This window comes from Phalaenopsis equestris, unplaced genomic scaffold (genome assembly GCF_001263595.1).
Source record: "Phalaenopsis equestris unplaced genomic scaffold, ASM126359v1 Scaffold219868, whole genome shotgun sequence".
Taxonomy (NCBI): Eukaryota; Viridiplantae; Streptophyta; class Magnoliopsida; order Asparagales; family Orchidaceae; genus Phalaenopsis; species Phalaenopsis equestris.
Genome location: NW_018238194.1, coordinates 244,108 through 262,844, shown reverse-complemented (window position 1 = coordinate 262,844; position 18,737 = coordinate 244,108). Strand labels below are relative to the sequence as shown.

Sequence of the window (18,737 nt, the reverse complement as noted above, 5' to 3'; positions counted from 1 at the left end):
AGTTGGTGCTCCCCCAAATCGATTGTTTGATACCTTTTAGATAAAAGCGGATTTAAGCTTAAATGAACTAGGCACTACTATGGGTTTTTGAATCCTATAATGAAGTTAATTTACCATAGGGTTTGTATAATCTCTTAAAGTTCTAAACTCTTCAGCATTTTAATTATTTTGATTTGCCATTTTTTGAAAATTTTTAATAATTTTTAATTATTTATTTTTTTCTAATAGTTTTTTTGAATTCAGAATAGTAAGGAACAAGTCTTGTGGAATCTAAATTAAGCATACATTACTATAAAACACATAAAATAAAAATAAAAATAACAATAAAAATAAAAATAAGAACACACAAATAAAATCTTAATATAAAAACAACACTACAATATTCCTATGATAAATCTTAAAGTTTAAATAAGTCTTGTAAAAATAGAAATTTTTGCTTTCTAAGAACTTCTTTTTTTTTGAATATTTTTATATTTAATAAATCTTCTTTTCCCGACAACGGCACCAAAAACTTGATCTTGACTTTCCATATAAATATGAAATGTGATGTATGTGATTATATGCTTAATTTCCATAATAATTATTCTTAGTTAGTAACAAAGTCAAAAACTTGACCCAAAGCAAAAGCTAGGTAAGTTTTTCACTATGAAACAAATAAGAATACAGTTATAAGATTTAAATTTGAGATACTACACAAGTATACATATCGTTATCAAGTAATATAGGAGTTTTTTATTAAGCCCCGAACATTGAACCCATGGGAGAGACTGCAATATGCACTTTTTCACTATGAAACAAATAAGAATACAGTTATAAGATTTAAATTTGAGATACTACACAAGTATACATATCGTTATCAAGTAATATAGGAGTTTTTTATTAAGCCCCGAACATTGAACCCATGGGAGAGACTGCAATATGCACTTTAAAAAAACTAGAAAGTTTAGATGACAAAAATCTACTTAGCAAAATATTCTTACTTAAACTTAAGATGTTATAATAGGGATGAAAATTTGATACTTTTTGTAAGTTTTGGTTTATGAAAATAAAATAAGAAACTAATTAACTTAACTAAATATTTGCAAGATGAAGGCAATATAAGTAATTTTTTTTCCTTATCATGAATGAGTAATAAGTAAAATAATTATGTTTTGGAAGTATGTTAAATGTGTTGTGCCAAATAGGAGTAATAATATTCTTTACCCTTACTAGGGATTTACTAGGTCTTTACCCTTACTAGGGATGCTATAAAGAACATTGGCTAATCTATAGTTTGAATAGCCTTGAAGACCGGTTAGGTAAGGAAGATACTAGCACCCACTCTAGACTTCCCTCTTCTCCCTCTACCTAGGGGTAAAATCTCACATCAAAACCTAAAACTATAATTCAAATTAGGGGCATTAGCCTATCACTCTAAAGTCTTGTAATTCTACTCCCTTAAAAAGTTTATTTCTCTATATATTTGCACTCAACCCCATGAACTACATGATCATCTATGAAATCAATTTGTGATTTTAATCATATGTTATCTAAGACAATTTCATCTCAGATCTTACATTTTCTCACAATAGGTATTAACATCTTTATTGGCCAAATCAAGAAGTAAATGAAGTGCAAGGTTTCAAATCATCACAACTTCTTCCAAGATTAAAGTCTAATACTTCACACAACTTCCTTTTGATTCATAATTACTTATCATTTTAAGGCAAGAGATAAAGAAAACTACTCAGAATCCATGAAGAAAACACAACCACACATGAGTTTAAAAGTACAAATCATGCACACAAACAAGAACTCTAAATTAAAACCATTTGTAGTCACAAAGATAAACACTTATCTCAAATCCTTTCCTATAAATATCTTGAAGTTCCTTTAATTTCTCTTCAGTCATAATACAAATTAACACTAAAAAAAATGGTAAGTGGCGGTTGTTACTTAGATGAATGATGGTTGTGGATGTCTAATGACTAGCCTCTTCCTTTGATGATCCAAGTCTTCTTTAATAAAAATCCAAAAGGTGCCTTGGTGTCACATCAAAGTGTGTCTCCATTCAATGGGCCTTCTAGAAGTTCCTCCTTTCAAAAGCCAATTTAATGAATTTTCATGCCCATGGATTATTTCCCACATTTTTACCATGGGTTGATTTCCCACATTTTTACCATACATTTTTACCATGGGTTGCTTCAAAAACCTCTTCAAAAATTCATCTAAATTCAACGAATCATCAAATAACTACTTTTGGCACTTAAGCGTGGGGCACCTGGAGCTTAGGCGCGTCTCTCTGGCTCATAGACGCCAGTGCTGGGCGCCCTAGTTCATTTCGGCACATTCATCATTTTTGCTCCAAATTTGAAACTTTTTCACTCCTTTTAGCATTTTTCATCCATTTGATTGTACCTGAAACATTAACACACAAATAACTTTCATTAAAGCTTAATATCTCAAATATAGGTATAAAAATGTGTATAAAAATACTATATATTTTAAGTGTGCCAAAATCCCCGAACATAAAATATTACTTGTCCTCAAGTGACCTTTCAATCTTTAAAAACTAAAGAAGTAGATGATGTATATGAGTTTCTGTAGGAGTTACTAAAATTTTGGTGTAGAATTATGGTAGTCCAATTTGAAAAAAATAATAGTAAATGAGACCAACTTAGAGTTTATAAATTATACCATAACTAAGAAAGAGTTATTAACAATAGTATAGGATTTTGATAAACTTAGATCATATTTAATTGGAAGATCATATTTAATTGGAACAGATCATTCTGTGGGAACAAAATGTGTTGTTCGTACATATCATTCTGCTATTAAATATTTAATGAAAAAAAAGACTGCAAAACAAAGACTCGTAAGAAGGATTCTTCTTATGTAAGAATTTGACTTTAAAATAGTAGATAGAAAGGAAGCTGATAATCAAATTGTTGATCATCTGTCCATGTTTGAATTAGATAAACCACTCTACTTTGAAAAGTAAATTAATAAACAGTTTCCAGATGAAGAATTTTTAATATTAATGTGTGGTGTGTTCTATGGTATGTCGACATTGTAAACTTTATTGTCAGTGATATTATACCATATGGTCTGACATACCAATAGAAAAGGAAGTTTTTATCTGAAACTGAGACTTATTTTTTGGGATGAACCATTTTTATATAAACAAAGAAAGGATCTAATTATTAAAAGATGTGTGCCTTTAAAAGAAACTTATGAAATAATCCAAAGATGTCGTAATTCTAATTTTTGGGGACATTTTGGTGTTGATAAAACAACATACAAAATTTTGCAATTTGGCTTTTATTGGTCTACAATCTTTAGAGTTGTTAATGCATGTATCAAAACTTATGATCAGTGTCAACGTGTAGGCAATTATTCTAGGAGAAACGAGCAGCCTCTCGAGTATGTATTGGAAGTTGAAATATTTGTGTTTCAGATTACATTTCATGGGACAAATTTTACCATCTTTCAGAAATTTATATATATTGATAGCAATAGTCTATGTATCCAAATGAATATATGTTGTTGATTTACCTCGATGTGATGCTCAAAGTGTTGCAAGGTTTTTAAGAATGAACATATTTTACAGATTTGGGATGCCGAGAGTGATCATAACTTGCGGAGGAAGTCATTTTAGAAATACAATAGTTGAGAAATTATTAAAAAAATATCATATTAATCATCAAATTGCTACTATTTATCATACTCAAATAAGTGGTTGGGCTAATTTATCCACTCGTAAAATTAAAAGAATTTTGGAAAAACCTATGAATCCAACAAATGTAAATTTTTTGTCAAACATGATTATAGCTCATGGACTTATAGGTTTATATATAGATCTCCTATAGGAATGTCCCCATGTAGACTAATATTTGGGAAAACTTGTCATTTACCAGTTGAAATTGAGCATAAATCATATTGGGCTAGTAAGGAATTCAATTATAATGTAAAGGATGCTGATGAAAAAAGACTATTACAATTAAATTAGCTTGAAGAGATAAGAAATTGAATCTTTTGAGAGTGATAAAATTTATAAAGAATAAATAAAGTTGTAGCATGATCAGAGGATTCTTATTAAGAATTTTGAGTCAAGGCAACAAGTTTTGCTATATAATGCAAGATTAAGATTATTTTTAGGAAAACTTAAGTCCAAGTAGATGTGCCCATTTATTGTGATAAAAGTTTATCCCTATGCAGCTGTGGATATCAAAGATCATAAAACTGAGAAAATATTCAAAATGAATGGTCACAGACTGAAACTCTATTATTTAGGGAATCAATATATATTAAATGATCATATGTGGCTGGGTCAACCACAATAGGCACCGGTTACGTCGGGCTAACGATGTTAAACCAAGCGCTTTGTGGGAGGCAACCCATAGTTATCAATGTGTTTTTGTATTAAATGTTTTATTATTATGTTTAATTAAGAAAGTGTGGAATTATTTTTAATATATAATAATTTAGCGATGATTCTATTACCTTAATTGATGACTTAGACATGTTAAAATATATATTTGGATGTTAAGCAAACCTGTGCTAAATTAAGCACCAGAGCTTAAGCGCCAACATTTGGTTCTAAAACGCGGAAGTTAATAAAATCTGCATAATTATGTTTTTATAAGGATTAAACATGATTTAGTGGATTTAAACATGTTTTAGTGGTTTGTGAACGTGTGTAGTGGGTCTAGGCTTCATCTAAAGCCTATAAATAGTATGGAATGAAGAGAATTCTCACCCCACTTCAAATTTTCATCCGAAAGTTTAAGTCAAGAGAGAACTTACAAAAAATGTCTTCTTAAGAGATTGAAATTAAAAAAAAAAGAAGAAGCCTAAGAAAGAATTTGTTAGTCAAAGTGCGCAAGAGTTATACACCAGATTCTTAGCCATTAGTATAGAAGAAATAACAGAGAAGATCATAAAAATGGAGGTTGATGTGGCTTCAATCAAAGCAAAAGTGAATGAGACTAATGCACATTGGGAGCATATCAAATAGCAACTTAAAACGCAATTTATCCATTCAATTTTTTCAAAGAAGCGGACAAGATGATTTACTTAATAAATAAATGGATTAAAGAAGACTCAACTAGAGTTATTCACCACTGCCCCTTCTATAAAATTTATATTCTAAATGCCACAAGAGAATCAAATCAAAGGACGAATTATGTTCCCCTAGAAGGAATATGTGATTAAGTTATACAGTCTTGTTGTTTTTTTTATGTTAGTGTTTAATTGTTTAGGTGTCATGTTGTTAGTGCTAAGTTTGTTTTAGGTGTTTTTATGTTAAGTTTGTTTAGCATTTAAAGTATGTGTCTATGAGTTATCTCATCCAAGACTCTTTGGATTGAGAAGTTATGTTTCACAAGTTTTTGTATTTGTTTGTGAATTTATGAAGAATTTGTTTGTGTGTAAAATTTTATGTTCTTTTATGTTGAATAAAATTTATAAAAATAGGTGAATTTTAAGAAAGTGGATAATTGAAGGGGAAGAAAATAGTTATTAAGATTTATAAGACCATTTTGGGGTGGTTTACTTTGGATAGATGTGCATTTCAATTAAGTGCCAATATCAAAATATCACAATTTTGTGTTCTTTGATATTACTTTGAAAATATCAAAATTTGTGCACTAGAGCCTAAGCGCCAAAACCCCACGCTTAAGTGTTGGTTACCTGAGCAGTAGGCATCTTAGCGCCAAACCATACACACTTAAGAGCTGGTTCACTTAAATCACTTCACAAAGGTTAAAAGAGAAAATTTGAACCGAAAAAAGCCATTTAAGCCCCAATTGTCACCTTCTTCCTCTAGATTTTACAATTTTAGGACTTATGCCTTCTTAAAAGTGAAGATTTTCTTGGTGGAATTCAATCAAATTTGCTAGATTTCATCTTTTGAAGGTGAGAGCTTCACTTCTATGTAAATATTTTTTATTCTCAACGTATATTTTGAGTACATTTGAGATTTGTCCGAAAATCACTATTCATGGTGAAAATTTAAGAAAATTCAATGTAAAAAAACATGGAAATGATGGTTAAGTTTAGTGATTTGGACTTGAGATCAGGATATATTGTGAATTTTATGTGATTTTTAGAAATGACACCAAATATGAAAAGGAGCAAGGGGAAGTCCAACTTTGATTCCAGTAAATTTGTTAGTTTGAAAGCTCAGGACAAATATATAGAACCGATGCAATCAAGAAAGTTGATTCCTGAGTGGTGTTTCAAAAATTAGGGTGGAGAAGTTGAAGATTTAATAGTTTTCCGACAGTGAGAATGATTTTGTTTTTTTTCTGTTGTAGCGGTAATTTCTTTGGTTTGAGAATTCTATGTTAATTTCCCTGAGGTAGAGGAACGTCAAGTTAGGGTTAGAGAAAATTAGTTGCTTTTTCCCCTGAGGTAATAAATTCATTACCAGCTTCCCCCACGTGTATTGTGTTTTTATTCAAAATATAATCCAACTGAGGAGGATTTAGATGAGATTATATCTTCATTGAATGTGGGAAGAGGATTATGGAAAATAACAAATGAAAGAAAGTAAATTTCTCTACGTTAAAGCTTGATGCCATGGTACAAGCGTGACAATAATTTATTTCAGCTATTTTACTCCCTAAAAATCACTGCATTGAAGTTATAAGGGAATGAGCCACTCTGAAAAGTTGTATTCAGCAATTAAAGACGATCAATATTAGATCCTTAATATTTTTTACGATCACTAGTTATGCTACTACAACATGTTTGGGATTTGCATCCTTAATCTTTTCTTTATGTGAGCATGATGGTGTTAGATTTGATAGTTGGGAGGAGATTCTGCAGCCACTAAAGCCTATCACAAGTGTCAATATGAATTCTTAGTCAAATCATTCTATATTTGAATGGAGAGGAGGATTTTCAAGAAGTTCTAGTGCTTCTACATCTCGTGCTTTTACTTCACGAGCATCTACATCCCAAGGTCAGTCTACTACTTCTGATTTACAGGCACAATTAATACAAAGGATGTTAGATAACATCAACTATACTGCATATAGAGTACTTAATTTGGAGAACTATGTAGAACATATTGATATTTACATGAAGAGACATAGTGGCTGTGAAGAAAAATATCTCTCATCTTTGGAAAGCCTTACCAGGGGTGACCAAAGTGTGGTATTTCCTTCATCTCCAAAATATCCTTCATATGAACCTACTAGTTTTTGGGACAGTGATGATGATAATGATAAGGAGCAGGAGGAAGATTGATTTTAGTTAATTTTAAATTCTGAACTTTATGTGTTGTAGTTGTATTGAACTACTACTTTGTTATGTGTTGTAATTTTTTAGACAACTGTTATTTTTTGTGTTGTTATTTTTTTTGTTAGATATTGTTGTAATGCATTTGTGCTGTTGTGAGTAGATATATTTTGTTTTTGTGGTAGTAATTGTGTTAACAATTTTTTTTAGTGTATTTTGTTGGTTTGTGTAGAATTTTTTTCCAGAAATATTAGGAAGCTTTAGAATATACTAACTTTCAGTTAAGAAACTTATGTTTAAGTTTTTAATTTACTACCATGCATTTTTTTTATGTTGCAGTTATTAATTTATGTTAGTGTGTGTTCATTTGTTTTTATGTTATCCTCCACAACATAGAAGTCTAATGAAACTCATATATGTTAAAATTAAGTTAAAATTTGATCAAATTAATTTTTACTCTTAGTTTTATATTTTTAATTTGTATATTTAGTGTATGAAAATTTTTGTAAGTATGCTATTTTTAATTTTCATTCCTGCATATATATATATATATATATATATATATTATGCCATAATGTTTTATCTTACAAAAAAAATTAAGTCTGGTTAGGTGAAAAATAAATTTATAAAACTTGAATTTTGTTTTTTCTCAAATATGCTACAAGTAAATTTGATGTTGATTAGAAAAAAAATGATTATGTGTATGAAGTTATTTTAGGAAAGTAAAATTTTGAATATAGACATAGATAAGAAAATTTAGTTGAAACCAACAGTAATGAAGAAAAATTTTAAGTTAAATTTTTTTGGGTTGAAATGATAAATATTTTGTAACTATCTTTAGTAGAAGAAGTTGCATTTTTGAAATATGTAGAAGGGTTAGACTTTTATTTTCAATACTTAAATTTCTTTTATTAAAAATAATTTTCAAAATTATTATTATATTTTTACGTAAAGGATTTATATCACACCTTTGCTTTAGGAAAGGAAGAGTGGAATGCAAAACCATTAAAGGTCTGTCCATATATACTAATCCTCGCCTAAAAGAAAAAGAAAAAGAACAAAGAAAAAAAAAAGAAAAAGATAAAGAAAAAGAAAAGATAAGTAAAGTTGAAATAGGGAGGAGAAGCTTGAGGATTAGTGCCTAATTAAAAATTGGTTCCACATCTAATTTTTTTAAAGTATAAGACTTAAAAAACTCTTAAGCTTAAGGATATATAGTAAGCATAATTATTATTAAAAAAAAATTAAGTAGAGAAGATAGAATGCCTAAACTATATAATTGGAGAATTTACAAGTATTTTGTAGCTAGATAGGAACTCATATTAACTGACTTCTTTACATTAAAGATTTTTAAACTCAAAGTTGGTCTCATTTACTAAATTTTTTTTTAAATTTGACTAATATATTTCTAAATAAAAATTTTAGAATATTCTAAAGAATTTTATTTACATAATCTACATATTTTGATTTTGAAAGATCGGAGTGTCACTTGAGGACAAGTAACGTTTTAAGTTCAGAGGATTTTGATACACCTAAAATAGATAGCATTTATGTACACATTTTTATACCTATTTTTAAGGATATTGCACTTTAATGGAAGGTATTTGTGTTTTTTCTTTCAAATACATCCAAACGGATGAAAAAACGTGAAAGGAGTGAAAATGGATCAAATTTGGAGCAAAAAGAAAGGTGTTCAAATGAACTGTGGCGTGTAAGCATCCAGGACTAGGGCTTAAGCACCAGGAAAATATAGAAGACCGTGTCAAAGTGCCAAAGATCTCGCGCTTACGCGCCATAATTAGTTTTTTGAAAATTTAATGAATTTGGACGAATTTTTGTAGGGGAGTTTGAAGGAACTCTTGGTGAAAATGTTGTTTGTGGTTAATGGGCACCAAAATAAATTCAAGTGGCTATTGAAAGGAGGAAAATCTTATAAAATTCATTGAATGTGGACACATTTTTGAAGAGACACCAAAGCACCTTTGAGAAAATTATAGAAGAAAACTTGGATTGAATGATCTAACACACTCAATTAGCCCCCTCTCTTTGAGACTTCTTTCTACCACTCTCATATCAGATTAATTAGGATACTGTTAAAGAGAATAAAGGGAGGAGTTATAGTTGTGTTAGTAGAGAGTATTGTAAGAGAAATGAAGAGATTCAAAGGAACTTCAAGAGTTTGGTGGAGAGGCCCTTTTGATATGTTTTTATCTTAGTGACTACATTTGGTTTTAATTTAGACTTCTTGTGTGTTTACATGATTTCTACTTTTAAACTTAAGTATTGTTGTGCTTTCTTCATTAATTCTGAGTAGTTTTTTTTATCTTTCTCCTTAAAATGTTAAGTAATTAAGTGTTGGATGGAAGTTGTGTGAAGTATTGATCTTTAATGTCGGAATAAGTTATGATGATTTAATCTTTGTAGTTCAATTACTTCTTTATTTGGTCAATTAAAATGTTAATATTTATTGTTAGAGCATGTAAGCTCTGAGATGGTATTATCTTAATCAACTAACGGAAGGAATCACATGAGATTGTTTGGATGAGAATATAATTCTTATGGTTAAACGCAAATAAATAGGGAAATAGACTTTGAAGGGTATAGAGTTAGAGGACTTTAGAGTGACAGGACAAAGCCCCCAACTAAGTTTATTATTTTAGGTCTTGATACAAGATGTTAGTCTTAAGGTAGAGGGAGAAGAGGGAACTCCAGAGTGAGAGCTAGTATCTTCCTTACCTAGCTCGTCTTCAGGACTATTCAAACTATAAATTAGCTAATATTCTTTATAGCATCTCTAGTAAGGGTAAAGAAAAATATTGTTCCTACTTAGCACAACACAATTTGTACTTCCACAACAAAAATTCTTATACTTATTATTGATTCATGATAAGAAAAAAGATATTTATTTATATTTCCTTCATATTACAAATATCTAGTTAAATTTATTTAGCTGTTTACTTATTTTCAATTATAAAAATTACAAAAAAAATTGAACTTTCATTCATATTATAACATTTATAGTTTGAGTAGGAATACTTTTTAAGGTAGAGCTTGTTATCTAATTTGTTCTTAAAAATTTGTAGTACTCCTTGTGTGTTCGATATTCAAGGCTTCATCAAAAAGTCTTATATTTCTTGATAATGATATGTATACTTCCGTAGTATCATAATATTTAAATATATTAGTTGCACTCTTATTTGCTTCGGAGTCAAGTTTTTGGTGTCATTGTAAAGAAAGAAATATAAAAAAAGAAAATTGAGAATATAACCACAAATACTTCGTAACACTGTCATAAAAGTCTGGATCACCTTTGCATAATCATGTTGAGCAATTTAAGCCCTAACTCGCATTAGGATCTGAGACTGTCATTTGTTACGACTTAAATCCTTCTATATTGCAAGCTATTTGTATGACTGTGTCATGTAAATGTAAGCCCTATTTAAAAAATTTGAAGGATGAAACATTTAATAAGTTGTTTTTGAAATTGAAGCCAAACCATATGATAGTTTGGGAAGTAATTGAGGTTCTCCTCAGAATCGATTACATCCCCTAATTCTCTTTCTTTAGATTTCATAATAAATGTTACAAACTTGAGCCTTTCTCATTTGATATTACTTTTTTTCCAACCTTATAAAGTTATAAACTTTGAAATTCTTCAAGACAATATATTCTGATCTAAATCGAGAGTTTTCTTAGGTGAATTTTTTCATTTAAGACGTAATTAACTATAGAGTCTTGTCATTATAGGAAACTTTAGAACCAAGCTTAATATAAACCCTATCTAATCTTTCATGTTATAAAGGGGAAATTTCTCAATCAACATAAATTGGTTTCACAGACAAAAATGGATGTCATAAATACTTTACTTTATTTAGTTGAGCCTCACTAGTAAGTAATGTGTCTATTCTTCAAAGAAAATGTATTACTTGCATTGTTGTGCTCATTTAATTAAAGTATTATATAAATGGAATTAGTTCGGTCATCTTTTTTCAAAATTAAAAGATTAGTTTTCAAAATTATACATATATAATAAATTAAATTAAATATTTTTCCCACATCTAGATACTGACACTGGGTTCCCCCAAATTGGTTGTTCTACACCATTTGAATGAGAGCAAGCTTAAGTTCAAATTTGTTGGCTTCTACAGCGGGGGTTTGAATACTTAAGTGAATTTCATTTGTCGTATAATTAGCGTATACTCTTAATGGTCTATGCACATTATGATCATCAATCAATTTCTAGGTATCTAAATTTATTTATTTATTGCTCGTCATTTCTTATACAAACTTGTGAAGTTTATTCTATTTTCTAATCCTGTAAATAGTTTTCTACAGTTCTGAATTGTATGGTTCAAGTCCTGTGGGTCATGAACACTCATTCACTAACTAAAGATTCAACTAGTAGGTTCTACACAAACACACAAATTAAACTAAAAAAAATATTTTAAGAATTTTATTTTTGAACAAATAAGCACTTACACACAAATACTAACAATATATATTTATAACTCTAAGTCTAAATGATTCAACTAAAAGTCTCCTAAGTTAGCTACATGATACACCAAAATATTATGTTATTTTAAGTATATATTTTATGTTTATTTTTGATGATACTACACTTCATTTACTTCTTGATTTGGCCAATCTAGATGTTAAAATTTGTTGTGAGAACATGTAAGAATCCGGCTGGTATTGTCTCAGTCAACAATTGGAAAGAATCATATGAGGTTGTATGAATGAGAATGTAGTTCATACGATTGAGTGTAAATAAATAGGAAAATATTCATTGAAGGGTGTAGAGTTAGATGACTTTAAAGTGATAAGTTAAAGCCCCCAACTTGGTTTATTGTTTTGGGTTCTGATACGAGAATGTTAGCCCCTAGGTGGAGGGAATGAAGGGAACTCTAAAGTGAGAGCTAGTATCTTCCCAGTCTGGCTGATCATCAGAACTATTCAAACTTTAAAATTAGCCAATGTTCTTTATAGCATCTCTACTAAGGGTAAGGAATATTGTTATTCCTATTTGGCACAACACAATTTGCATACTTCCACAATAGAATTCCTATACTTATTACTGATTGATAATAAGAAGAAAGATATATTTACATGTTTAGTGCTTTTCTTCTACAAAAACTTTAGTTATCTACAAAAACTTTAGTTATCAACTTTAGTTATCATTTTAAATTGTTATTATTCTATCAAAATATTGAAAATACAAAAAATATTTAAATTTTCATTACTGCAAAAATAATCCTTAGTTTAGATAATTATCTTTTTATTCAAAATAGAAAGTTTGTTGTTCAATAGTGCATATTGGGTATTCTCCCTGTGGGTTCGATATTCAGGTCTTAATCAAAAAGTTTTACATAACTTGATAACGACACCTAGACTTGCGTAGTATCTCAATATATATAAATTAAAAGTTAAATTCTTATTTTTCTTCAGGATCAAGTTTCTTAAAAGTTAAATTCTTATTTTTCTTCAGGATCAAGTTCTTGGTTTTGTTGCAAAGTAAGGAAATATAAGTGAAATATAAGTGAAATTATTGTTGTACTGTGCATATTAGCAGTATCCAGGGATCAACATTGCACTTCTAGGTCTTTTTCTTGGATAGAGCCACGGTGCAGGCTAAGAGGTCCACCTGATGAATTCATAAATTGAAATGCATGGGCTTTTCATTGAGGAGAGGAAGTCCAAAGTTCAACAACATTTGGTACAGGTGGAGGCACATATAAAAGGGAACAGAAAACTAAGATAAAAGATGTCTACGATGATAACCTAGGGAGAGAATGCTGCGGGTCTCTCCCATCATATCAAGGTTGGGACTTCTCTAACTATCGAGAGGTTTACCAAAGGAAAAGTTAAGGCGACCAAATGTGGCAAGAGATGGGAGAGCTCGGAGTTCTTCTTTTAGACTTAGAGCAGGAAGAAGAATCATGGAATGGGAAGTCTGATGGAATGAGAAATATTGTAAAGGATAGTAATGTAAAGGAATTAATAAGGCTGAGGCTTTTGTTTCTCATGTTGTTTTGTCTTTTTTTCTTATTATTAATTGCCTCCGGATAATCTGTCATTTAATATAATTTGTTAGGATATATAATTTTTATTTGTTTTTTTGTGTAGGACTATTGTTATTCAGCCCATTGCCGAGCATGTCGTTGTTTGGCATTCATGTTTTTGTTGGGAAATAGAATGATCATCTCTCCAAAATACTCTCAATGATAGCCTGGCTTGGGCCATGTCAGGTTTTATGTCCTTCAAATTTATTATTTCCCTCCGGAATCATGAATTAAATGATTGCAAGCTCTCAATGGCTCATTCTTTCAACTGTCAAAATGATCAGGCACTTGTTTGTGGCCTTGGGGTGCTGGCAAACTCTGATAGATAAAACCTAATAAATTTCGCAAAATAGGTAATCACACCTACACGTAACCCATTGAGCCATTCTAGTGTGGATGATCTCAACATTAAAAAGAACATTTTACATTTGAGAGTGTTAGAGATTTTTTGTAGGCGTATCTAACATTCAAATGACTCAAAGTAGTCATTGGGGTCCGACCTTCCTTTCCTCCACAAGGGCAAATTTAGTGTTATCCTGGTATAGCACACCGTCGGGCTTCACTTGCAAATAGGTTCCTTCTTCCGTTATTTTATAATGGTTATCTTTGAGGAGGATTATGTGCTTCTTGTAGGGCTTGTTCTCATCCAAGAAGTTGGACCGCCCCCAAGGCTGCCCTCGCTCTGAGCACTTCAGCAAGTGGTTCTGACGTCTTGTTATTGATCTGACTCCTCAAGCCATGCAAGCCATGCTAAGCAATTTCTTCCATGGAATCCCAAGAGCATCATGCTTCTGCCATGTTCTTTTCACTAGATTCTCATTGTTGTAGTTGTTGAGCTCCTCCTCTTCTTGATGGCATATTCCCACTTTCATTACACCTTAAAAGATCTTGAATCCAAAACAGTCTAGGTAACACACACAAGGTATAGAACATCACATCAGAAAAAAAAAAATTTGAAGGAGAGCACAGTAAAGAACAGTAAAGAGTTTATAACCTTTTTATTATCAGGACCCTCTATTTATAACATAGGGTCATAGTTCTAAGAAATTACGGATATGCCCCATAATCATTAACTTATTAATGAACTTTTTGGAATATTTCATAAATAAAACAAAACAGATGAGAATCATTTCGGTCTTCTGTTTCATGTATCTTTCGTCATCATCCGATCTGCGGTAGAGCCACTGGCAAAGCAGGTGGTCATTTGGGGGGACATGGTACTATGACTTGTTTTGAAGACGGTTGTCCTAATTGTTAGGTGATCTAAGAGTTTTTTTTTCACCATCGATCGCTCGGAATATCCTACGTTCGTTTGAAAACTGTATGTCATTAGTGGCTGTGGACGATGTATTTTGCAATCCGCCGCCCCTTTTTTTTTGAGCCCATCATTGTGTTAAAATTCGTCCCGACCTATTTTTTTTACACAAAGACTTTTCAAGGCAAATAAATAATAATATAAATTAATATATCGTCCCTCTGCCTCCCACAAAATATTAAAAATAAAAATTGTTGTGTAATCTCGACCTGGCAATAAAAAATTCCAACATCTCCTTATAGTGATGAGATGAGAACACACGTTTTCCTTAAAATGAAGCGGAAGATGGGAAGGTGAACCAACAATAACAGATAAATGAGAAATTTAAAACCCCGTACTTTAAAAATTAAATTAAACATACGACCAAAGCATCATCTCGATCTTTCTTCTCCTATAAATAGCACACTACCCTCCTTTCTATTCTCATCAACCACAGAGCAAGCGAATAACACTTCTCCACTCTTATTCCTCTCCCACCACCCCCATGGCCCACGTAAATCATTTCTTCTACTTTTTTACAGCACTCGCCTTGCTCGAAAGCTCCCTATGCCAAGGTGGACGTCTTCTCCTCGACACGACGACTCCTGAGTCACCACCGATTCCAACGCTGCCACCACAACCAACTTTACCGCCGATTCCAACGCTGCCTGCACAGCCATCTCTTCCGTCTATCCCGCAACCTACAACGTTGCCGCCGCTGGCCCCCGTACCTGCTTTTCCTAAGCTTGCTTTGCCTCCATTGCCCACCATTCCCAGCATTCAACCAATATCATTCCCTCCAATTCCAGCTGGAATTCCTTTAAGTATTCCAAATGTTCCATCAATCCCATCCATTCCGTCTTCTGCACCACCACCTGCAAGTGAAAGCCCGTGATAGCTGAAGCTTGAGTCAATCAGTATATTTTTATGAATTTATTCACTTACTTGGATAAAATTATGGTGGCGTTGTTTTGGAATCCAATAATGTGCCGGTATTTTTAAATTGTACGTGTATTTTACTTTGATCCCATTGTGTTTGGATATTGGTGTTTCGTTCTACGTGTTGGAAATATGTTACCTATTGTTTCTACGCATTGTATTTTGAAGATTTCAATTTTTATAGATTAAAATAACGTTTGTTTGGTCACTAATTCTTATTGTGTCTCGGCCCTTCTTGAAACAAATGTGGTGATAGTACAATAATGTTATACAAGAAAATTTGATGTTTAGATCTTAAATATAAAAAAAAAAATTTTTGTCTAAATATGTAAATACCCCAAAAATTAAATTGCATAACCTAATAATTTTTATAATTTTTAAGTAATAATTTTTTACAAAAATGTCAATTTTTATGTGATACTAATTTTTTCTGTCATGCAATAAATTATGATTTTTCACAATCACCAAAAAATCAAATATATTTTTTTTTTTATTTATAATTTTAAAATTAACTTGAGCATCAACTAAGGAATAATTTCAAAAAACACGTAATACGATAATATTAATTTCTAAATTTTCTAATGAATTTTTACGTAGTCGTCTGACTCGAGTATGTCTTCTGCAAATTGATCAAGGTTACGTAATACATTTTACTTTGATAAGAGATAAATGTGGTGTATTTTTTATCAATAAAAATGAAGGAAGTTCTAATATAATTTTAGATAAATATAAGTAATTGTCTACATTTGTATTGATTATGAACTAAAAAAACCTAAAATTTGCAACAAAATCTAAATTGTTACCAAAATATTGACCATTGTAACAACTACTTGATTGTCAGTAGATTCTTCTTATTTGGCCTTCACTTCCTATTGATCTCCTAACCAGTCTTGCGAAAGGAAGAAGAATGAACAAACCGGGTTTCCTATAATAACCACCGTCTCCCTTAACTAACTAATGCCTACCCACAATGTTGAATTACGTCCCCTTGTGACTGTGTGACTTTAGGACAAAAAATTATTAGCTTATAAACACTCTTCAGGAATTATAAAGATTAACAGCACCCTAAACAGAAGGAAACAAACCAACTAAATCAAGACAAATCAAGATGCATAAGCAAGCCAAAGTATCACCAAGTAATTAAATAAAGCAAGATGAACTTAAAATTAGAGCTTAAACAGGCACTAATGAATCTAATACGTGAATCTAAGTAAAAAAAAATGTAAATGCTGCATTGCCAGCATAAATTAAGGAAAAGCCTAAAATCCATTAAAACATAAACTTAAAATTTACTAAATCAACCTTGGTCTATAAGGATGAATTGGTTGAGGTAACCCATGATTGCCAACAATGACCCATCTAGTTAATTGTTACTAAGAGTACCAACCCCGAGATGATAGAATGATTGGATTTTTAAATAGGGTCGTCACATGGAAAATCTTAGTAAGAAAATCAAATCAATTAAAGGAAAATCCTATTAAAGGCAATCCAAATAAAAGGCAAATTAATTAAAGAAAATACTAAAAAAAAAATTAAGTTGATTGAAAGTCAGATAAAAGTAAGATAAGATAGAAGCCATCAAATTAAAAAATCATAAAAAGATTAAAACTTAAGATAGACCCCTAACAAACAAATACAATAAAATATAACTTGAACAATAATAATTCACTACAGAAATTTAGGCTTTTTTCGGGTCCACAATCTTTCGGTTATGATAAAAAGAAATTGTCATTTTTAATTTTACCAAAGGTGTTAAACTCATAGGTAAGAGGATTGTCAGTAATTGGAAAACCGATCGATATTCCGATGATATAAATTTATGGATGGCTATCCGAAAAATTGATGTTGTAGCTTCCTTCAGGAAATAAAGTCATCGGAAATCATCGATTCATATAATCGACGGTTCTTCCATTGGTAAGAGAGATGGCATACAAGAGGAAAATTGTCGTGCCCGTCTGTTTTTTGAAGCAGGAAATGTCGTTGGCTATACGTAGTTTAAGGGCCTTAGCTGGTGATAAGTGTTGTTTCCCTCTCAACGATGAAGCTTATAAACCCGTACTGACGAATAACCAACCTGCAATGAATAGGGAAGGCGTAGTAATGCTAATGCTATGAATGACCCAAACCCAATATCGAATACTAGTAAAAATATCAGCAAAAGAACGTTCTCCCGTGCTTCCAGACTGCTGAGCTCCACAAATTTTGTGTGACACAACTTGAGCAGCTAGTTATGTGTCGGCAAAAATTTTCATCGGCTGGCCGTTGATTTTGCCTATAGATAAGTATAAAATCTTTGCAAAACCGATGGTAAGCCATCAAAAACCTTTAGCATAATGAAAAAAAAAACATTTTTATTTTTTATTTACATTACCACACCTACTATCACAATATTTACCAATCAAACAATGAAACAATTAAAATGCATTTACTCTAAAATTTATACGTCACTATTCAAAGGAAAAATATATGTCCAGATGTATAAAAACACCAAAAAAAAAGAAAAAAAACCCTCCTGGTCATCCTCCTTTATCTCATGAACATCTTCCTCACCGTTCTTCCATGCATTCTCGACCTCAAATGTTGTCGTTGTCTTGTTAAGATCCCTCATCCACTGTCAGAAAAGAATCCAACTTATTCTTCATCTTGGCCTCCATGTTGGCCTCCAGCTCTGACCTCTCTAAGAGAATCGGGCTTCCATCTCAACAGAGAATGTCGTAACACGTTTGGAGATCTTCTCTTCATGTGTTGTAGAAGTAGAAGTTGTAAATGCACCGATGAAGGGGTGAGTTCGTAGGCAAACCACTAGGACCCGAATCTGTAGACTCGGCCCTTCTTCTCCCCTCCAGCAGCTTCCCTCCATAGGTTAAACTCAGAAGGATCACGCTCGATGATAGTAAAGTCTCCTGATGTCTGGGATCGGATCTCCTCCAGGTGCTGGAATCTCTCTTATCAACAAAAAAAAGTTTCATTCAGTTATAAATAACTTGTTTTAACATCAAAATAATTTAGCTTGTTAGTTATCTGGGTTATACAAGATGTGTCGTCAATCCAGAATGGATTTGACCACCTACTATTGGTGCGCTTATGTACATTGGCAACGGAGGGCTCTCAACCAATCTTCACAATCTGCCCATAAAATTAAATAGTTAAAATAATTCTTTAAACTCTAAAAAACTTTATAAAAGAAATGAATTCTTACAAGCCTCATCTTGCATTCCATA

At 31.4% G+C, this 18,737-nt stretch overlaps 1 protein-coding gene across 1 annotated transcript; it reads left to right on the top strand.

Annotated features, from left to right (window-relative positions):
• Positions 1-15,038: 15,038 nt before the first annotated feature.
• LOC110037470 (actin cytoskeleton-regulatory complex protein PAN1-like) lies at positions 15,039-15,728 on the top strand. Its single transcript, XM_020742126.1, has one exon. The coding sequence runs from the start codon at positions 15,083-15,085 to the stop codon at positions 15,470-15,472; it is 390 nt and encodes a 129-aa protein (XP_020597785.1). The 5' UTR covers positions 15,039-15,082; the 3' UTR covers positions 15,473-15,728.
• Positions 15,729-18,737: the final 3,009 nt, after the last annotated feature.